Source organism: Rhamphochromis longiceps, linkage group LG19 (genome assembly GCF_057381845.1).
Source record: "Rhamphochromis longiceps isolate RC_006_pf linkage group LG19, R_longiceps_female_GT1.1, whole genome shotgun sequence".
Taxonomy (NCBI): Eukaryota; Metazoa; Chordata; class Actinopteri; order Cichliformes; family Cichlidae; genus Rhamphochromis; species Rhamphochromis longiceps.
Genome location: NC_140575.1, coordinates 30,692,738 through 30,700,518, shown reverse-complemented (window position 1 = coordinate 30,700,518; position 7,781 = coordinate 30,692,738). Strand labels below are relative to the sequence as shown.

At 43.3% G+C, this 7,781-nt stretch overlaps 1 protein-coding gene and 1 long non-coding RNA gene across 3 annotated transcripts in view; both read left to right on the top strand.

Moving 5' to 3' along the window:
* Window positions 1–69: 69 nt before the first annotated feature.
* LOC146647090 (uncharacterized) lies at window positions 70–777 on the top strand. Its single transcript, XR_014908902.1, has 2 exons — window positions 70–117; window positions 281–777. It is a non-coding gene; the product is annotated as an uncharacterized LOC146647090 (long non-coding RNA).
* Window positions 778–3,475: 2,698 nt separating this feature from the next.
* The window catches only part of kif26ab (kinesin family member 26Ab), a 67,283-nt gene continuing 62,977 nt past the window's right edge, over window positions 3,476–7,781 (top strand). The window contains exons 1-2 of one of the 2 annotated variants that reach the window (XM_085392560.1): window positions 3,476–3,873; window positions 5,764–5,982. In XM_085392560.1, coding sequence (XP_085248686.1) covers window positions 3,739–3,873; window positions 5,764–5,982 — 354 coding nt within the window. In that variant the 5' untranslated portion in view covers window positions 3,476–3,738. Of the gene's footprint in view, window positions 3,874–5,247; window positions 5,522–5,763; window positions 5,983–7,781 lie in introns of those variants that run through there. The other variant, XM_085392561.1, reaches the window with a different exon arrangement.

Sequence of the window (7,781 nt, the reverse complement as noted above, 5' to 3'; positions counted from 1 at the left end):
GAGGCTTGTACGAACCAACCCCAAAACGCTATATAAAGAGCTCTTAACCCTGCAGTTAGTCAGTCTGGGCTGGGATGACACAAAGAAACACCACCGCGAGGAAAGAACTATCTCTAGGTAAGTCTTCTCAGCGCACGTTGGCTGAAACCCCTTGTTAGTTTTTGCGTATTTGCTCTCCATCAGGCCCAGTGTGAAATCTGCTGTCGTGATGTGTTTGACTTGTGCCTTAACCGACAGATTAACAGAACTTAATTCTGTCTGTTGTTGTTTCTTTCACTAGTGAGATCAGCAGTTTAGAGGACGGACCTTGCTATGAAGACGTGCGTAGTCTCTCTGATTAAGTGGTTCTCAACAGTTCAACAGTTCTTTAACAAAATTGTGAAATGTTTAGGACCACTTGACCAGTACGACAAATGCTCCCACCTTTGGAGAAGAAGCTACACTGTTCTCGAGTGACTCTATACCAGAAAGGTCTAACGTTTGCCTTTTTTTAAATTAATTTTTTTTAAACGACAGAGTGAATTGCTCTGCTTTTCTTCTTCCTTAATGCACGCCTTTGTCTCCTACTCTCATTGTGCCCCCTTGTGTTGCAATCACACCTGCAATCCAGGAGCTGCGGGGAGCTGTAAAAATCTTCAGGGTTCAGTAATTTCATTCTGCTGGCGCACATACAAATTTTTTAACAGCTCTGCTGCTCCTGCTGCTGTAACACCCGTCCTTTTCACTGCTTTACTGTTGCTGCTGTTCAGAAGTCAATAAAGAACCATTTGTCACTAATGGGTATGCGTGGGATTGTGTACTTTACGTCTGCAGGGATGGTCGCTGTCCAAAGTACTGAAAATTGCAACTGTGGTAAATATGGAAAAATCACATCTGCTGCTATCTAATTTGACAAAACAGAGAAAAATAATTGCTGGTAAGACATTTTAATCAACAAATAGTTAAGCGTGGAGCAGCTATTTCCCCATTTAACTTGGTTTAATATCATTTTTCCTGGGCTGTTGTTTTCCCGTCTGTATTATATTGATTAAATCATTTATTAGTCTAAATTAGTTTAAAAAGCCTCTAAACTGAGATAGACTTAATTAAAGCCACAGGTTTGCATTCAGGTCTCTTATCTGCTTAAAGGTTTGATGAGAAAACCAAAACTAAGGACTCACAATCTGACACAAGTAAATCCAAATGCTTTTTCCCAGGGAAGGGAAAGGCTACTCTACATTGCATAAATCATTCATGAAAGCAGTGTGCACCATTTATTCCCCCTCCCCTTTTTAGACAGCCCCCTTCCTTTTTTTCTTTTGATCTCCTCCATGCGCCAAGAACTATCAATATTTGCTAAACGTTTCTCACAAAGCCTGTCCGTGCACCGGGAGAAGCTGCAGATCGAGGTCTCACAGTCAGAGGATAAGACATAGGAGAGGACTTAATGAGATGCCCAGAGCGATTTCCCTGTACGTGCGCAAGGGCAGCAGATGTAGCAGCACACGAAGTCCCAGGGGATCCCGTCTTTGGAATTTCATCAGCGGCCAGAGGAGACTCAACCCAGACCTCCTCCAGAGGGGAGGGCTGGGTGACGGACATGGTAAATCATCTTTACTATGAATTGCAGTTATTGCTCTTCTCACAACCCCTGTCTCTCCATCACACAAAAGAAGGTGTCTGTGTTTGCGTGCATGCACGCGTGCATGCGCAACAGCGGGTGTGATGAGTTGCGTTGTTCTGGGGATAAAACAAATGATTAACCCCCCTCTGCTTAGCTGTCAAGTCATAATTGTTGCACCAGAGTCACTCTTGATCTTCTCTGCCCTCCTGAAAGACAAAGAAAAACTTTGCTCCATGCAGCCGCCGCTCTCTCCCGGTGACCTTACAACTTTCCAGCAGTCAGATCAGATACGTCACACTTACACTTACCGCCACTGTGAATAAAAGTTGACTGTATTTGGGCTCTGATACTAATGAGCTAAACTAATAAAACGATTGAAGTTAAAGATAAATTTCACCTAAGATATGATTTCCGCTCAGCTAGTTCATTTGTTAAGTTAAAGGAACCATCCACAGATTTCAACCTCAGCCAACAGGTGTACTGCTGTTTCCAGGGGCTTTGAAGGCACCTTTTAAAACTCAGAGCTAAATAAAGCTAATCATGTCATAGTCTTATACCACGGAGCCCAATATACCACATACCACACCAGCCTGTGGTGTTTCTTAATTTAAACTGCACTCTCAGGTGCAACATATAGCCTATCAAATATTTGTTTCTGCTCTTATGGGCTTTGGTGGTGACACTTAACCCCATTATATCAATTTAATCCAAAAGAAATAATGCGGATTCTTACAGCTGTAACATTAAAAAAAGCATACTTTGTCAATTTGAATTCAGTTTTCAAGAAATGCGAGCCAGTGTTTCGGTGAAACCACCACGGGTGCCGCGTTTCACAGTGACACGTAGCTCACCGAGGAGCGGCTCCATGTGCATGACATCATCACTACAGTTTGTTTCCGTGCAGTCCAGTCTGAGAAGAAAAACTGGTTTATATTCGTAAATTAAACCCGGGCAGGACAACACTCTGATTATTCTGTTTAACGCCTGTTTTCATTCTAAAAACTAATCGTCTCTAAATTGTTTTTTTTTTTTAAAGACAACTCATTACTTTTATAATAGATCCGCTGGATCACAGGGAAACCACCCACTGGCCTCGTTCTTAATCTCACTATCTTAGCCGCATCTTGCTCGAAGAGTTGAGGCTATTCGCTGCATAGTGATTGGCAACCATGCGATCTTACTCAGTTATAACTGTTAGTTCCATTTTTAAGCAGCAAACACCTTAAATTATCAGGAATTTCAGCACTCGGGAGATTTTTCCGCCTTGGACATCTCACAGGAAATTTGAGCTGATCTGATTTCGATACAGACTGTAATAAAGTAAAATCAATCAAAAGCTGATCTGTTTCAATCCAAACAAAATTGGCTATCACTGCAGATAACCGTCATCACGGTAAACAAATCAAGTGCCTCATATTTGATTATATCCCAGACTGGCTTCTACAGCAACACTTTAACCACAGAGCTGCAGTACATTCTGCTGCAGGAAGATTATAGGAACATTATATATGTATATAAGACAAACATATAACATAGAAGCTTTGATTGGGTCGTTACTGCAAGCCCCTACATGAATAATACAGGAATATTACAGGGGGTCTGCCGTTAGGGGTTATAGCCGGATTGTCATTGTGTTTTACGTGTTCGTCCAGGGGGATGACAACGACGCACCAGCAAATCGGCTATGAGAGCAGGTCATCTCTATCTGAGGGAACAGAGAGCGAGAGAGATGGAGAGAGAGGGAGGCTGAGTGAGGGGGAGAGAGGAAGGGAGGGAGGGGGAGAGGAGAGGAGATGAGATGAGAGTGCAGCAGATGCACAAGGTGCTCCTTCTCTCTCAGACCTGCAACAGCACTCAAAGATCATGGATAATAAAAAAGTATTTCAGTGGATATAAACACCTTTTTGCGCACCGGATGGATTGCAGTGCTTGTTTCCCTCCCTCTTATTGGGCTGCTGGAAGTCGTGGCTATTTTACGCACACGTGCGAGCGCTCAGCTTGAATGACTGAATGTCCGGATTAAAAACCCCTTTGGATCTTTTTAGGGGGTACGAGACATATAAAATAGATGGCTGTAAGAATCAAATAGGTTTCCCAGGGAGTGGAATATTTTCTAGGGTACACTTGCAGCCCACATGGCTTTACCAAACTCACCGGGGTCTCCCGAAGCTGGGAAGCCCAACCCCAGCGTCATAGACCTGGGGACATTCTTCGTCGACTCGGACATTATATTTGGGTTTACAAGTCACCTGCTGAAGAGAAAAACAAAGGTAAGAGTTTTCTCAAGGGATGTTTGAAACAAAAGCTATCTCAGAGAGCATGTTCTTGCTGGAGCGCTGTTTGCACAAGTGGGAAACAGTGACGAGCCAGATAAATGATGCGCGCTTGACGGGTCCTGTCCGCTATTCAGGACCGTGAGCAGCACCTCGTAGCATCTGCGATCCCTGTTAACCTCCAGCTTCATTCACTGATTTCAAGAATCTCCAGTTTTGCGTATCAATACTTTCTTCAGCATTTTGAAGCAAATAAAAGTGCCTTAACTTAAATTCTCTTTAACTGCTGTTAAAGTAAACGAGGAAAAATACACCTATAAGGCTTTGTAGACAATTCAATGACAACTTACCAACATATTTAAATATGACTTATAAGCTGGTGTGGAAAAAATGTTTATTACAAGGTGCGTTGTTTAATTTAAGTCTTAATTTCCTAATAATAAATCTTCCAGTGTCTTTTGACAAGCCCCTTTCAGCCCCGAGAAATGTTGCAGCCGACGATAAAAACATATATTGGAGGTTATATTTACGTTTAAAACGTCACCATTGGCTGATATGACTTGTGCAAAAGAATTGGACGAGAAAAAAGTGAAATAAATTAAAATCTTTTTATGGGGAGAGAAAAAAGAGAAACCGTTTCTTATGTGCAGGACAGCAGGGCATGTGGCGACTGTCGCTTACATCACCCGCATGAAATATTCAAAGTTTACCAATTAAATATTTAACCGTGGAGAGCCCACCCTCTTCAATTTGAGAGATGGTGTTCTTTATTTCTGACGGAGGATGGCGCCAGAGTAACATCAGCGACAAACATCTCTGCTCCCTGAGAGGCAACAGTTGACGGTGCACCCTGAAAGCGAATAAAGCACAAAAAAAAACCCCTACAAGAAGATTCATATTATCATTATCATTCATGTAAGATGTTGTCTTTGACATTAGTTTAATTAAGCTCCAATTTAGGGTTTTATATAGCCCTACCTACCAAATAACAGACTGGGTACCTTAAAGTGATTAAGGCATCTAGTATTATATTTTTCATATATAATATATATATATATATTTTTTTTTTATCTCTTTATATCTCTTAAGATATTTTTACATTTAATACAGTTGTAAAACGTTAAAACTGTACTCTAGACTATGGCTATTTAAATCCGCGTGTGATAAACTGAAGAGAGCAAGCTGAGAGAGAAACTACTGAGATTTTTAATAAAGAAATAGTGGAAACGTTTTTATGCAGTTAAATTAGTATAATATTCGATAATGGTTCACTTCACAGACAACTCGATTGCCGCATGAGCAGGGAAGTTTCTTTATCCCTCCCATTCGGAGAGTAACACCGCCTCCTGCGCACGGCTGAGTGCCCTCCTGTACCAAAACTCCTCCACAACTTTGGAGCTTCATGGGGCGCACTCACAAGTTGCCTTCGCCCAGTCGCCACCGGTCCGGTGCGATGTGACAGATGACTGATAACCTTCAGTCCGGTCTTCGGTGCAGCCTATGGCTCGGTCTCACATTTTTCAGCCACAGTATCCGTGAGTTTCAAGACGTTCTCCTGAAGGTGCAACCTTGAGTTGGGAGAATGAGCTCCTCTTGGGGCAGTTCAGCTTTTGATGGTGGAGACCATGACAACCGCGTGTTCACTGTAAGTGTCTCCCTGCACAGGATTACGTGTAAAAAAAACTAATTTGCTTATTCTTAAATACAGTTTGCATTGTTTTTATTTACATCAGCTTTTGTGAGGTGCGCACTTCAGGTGCTCTGTATTCAAACGGGTTGTCAAGGTACAGGCAAAACAGTTTCACCGTCACAGTTGGACGCTTTTTAAGTGCAAACTACTCTTTTTTGAAACCTCAAAAGTTAACCAAACCTTTGCTTGTTCCGAAGGTGGAGGGATGTCCGGGTGGAGACTCTCCCGCGACCCCCAGGAAAAGACTTCACTCCGCGGAGGAAGCGCAATGGAGCAGCCGACCTCCTCCTGAGGGCGCCGGGTCGGCTCCCATCTCCGAGTCGGAGGAGAAGGGAGGCTTTTGCCAAAGTTGCCAGAAGAAAGTCTCAGAGCTGAAGAAACAAGCGCTAGCTCTGGCTGACCAGAATTCACTGAAGGTTGGTGTTATAATTTGTAATCTTTGAAATCTTTTAGCACATTCTGTCGCTCACATTTTAACTTTTTTTGTTTGCATTGAAAAGTACTGTGATCACCCAAGTTGCACTTCTGCTTTACAGTAATTCATGGTAAAATTTTCATAAAAAGCCATCAAGCAAGCAAATTATAGTAACTATTACCACAGAATAGTGATAGGAGCTCTGTAGTGATGCTTGTGTCCACCTGCACCTGCTCTTCGCATTGAAACATGAACAGTGAAATTAGATCCAGCTAATGTTTCACCAAGAAAGCTCTCACAGTCCACTTGCAAAGTTGTTTATTGCTATACTTGACTTCAAAATGCTGGCTCTGGAAGTGAAAATGGAAGCTTTTGAGACTTTGAAAGTGGCCTATTGTTTGGCTAAACAATGCTTATCTTTTTATTTTGCTGTTGGGTGTGGGGGGGTCGAAGGGGCCGAAACAAGCAGGCCCCGCTCACGTTGGAGACTGAGGAGGAAGTTAAGTCCCAGTCGACCTTCGCTGTGCATTGAAAGTGTTCCTGTGTTGCTGCTCCCTCAATTCCCACCGCTGTTAAATATAGGCCCTGAGACCACTGTTGTTGTGGCGCGCTGGTTTTTGCCCCAGGGTCGGTTCTCCTTTGTTGTACCATTTTAGAGGGAAAGTCTCAAAGTTAGATTGGATTACTGCTCTACAAGGTTCACCCTGAATACGCCTGCACCTGATGTTCATACAGGAACAGAATACATAAGGGAGAAGGAAACATTTGGACAGCACCTGTGCTCCGGTTTGAATCACCTGTATGTGTGGTCTAATCTTTAAAGGTGGTTTTGAGTGTATCAGATCTATAGTCAGGTTTCAGGTTAAGTCCACACATTAGCCAAACCCTAACTATTATTATCTGCCCTGGGAACTGACCTCCCCTTTTTTAGTGTGGGACCCTCCAGCAGTACTTTGTGGCCTTCAACAGGTGCTCTGGGCTGAAGAAAGAGACGAAGACTTCCCCTCTGCCCCGTATTTTGCTCTTGTTGATGGCTAAATTGCGCCTTAATTCCGGGGTGGCAAACAGTGATGGCAGGGTGCTGTTATTGTACCAGCGTTATGGTATAGGTTTCCCCTAGGTGAAGGATAATAAAACCATTGTCTTTGTGAGTTTGAGCTGCTCACCTGTTGGGCCTCATAGGATGGATGCAGTTATGGATGATCGCTTCCAAATTACTTCCTCCATGGAGGGAAGAAGGTCAACACGGTTATTCAGGTGGCCTGCTGGGATACCTGCTAGAGTTCAGCCAGTGTTGTGTCTGCGGCCGTCATGGGAAAAATGAGTGCGGAGACTGTTTACTGAGGTCACACTTCCCCTCCCTCCCCATCCGCCCGCCGTCCCGTTTTTGAGAGGAGGAAGTCAGCTTGGTCCCCAGGCATCCCTCCCCCCCCTTCTCTGCTGTAGACTTATTGTTTGAATACAGTAGTAGTAGTGAGTAGATAAAAATTCAAGGAAAAGTGTTTGGGTCAAGTGAATGTGCTTTCAGACATGAAGCGACTGGAGGGAAAGCTAACTTTTAACACACATTGAAGTCCAGACAGCTTTTGCATTTTCCTGTTTGGGTCTAAAGGAACAAGAAACTCAGGGAAGTAAAGCCCTTCTCCCCTCCACGCTGTTGTTTATTGTGGCTCTGTGGAGCCCAGTGGTGTAAGTGGACAATTGCAGCAATGCAGTGATGTTTTTGTGCACAGTCCACTTGCTTTGAATGTTCAACAAAGCAGCAGCAGCAACGATTTTTGCATAACATTTACAATGAAT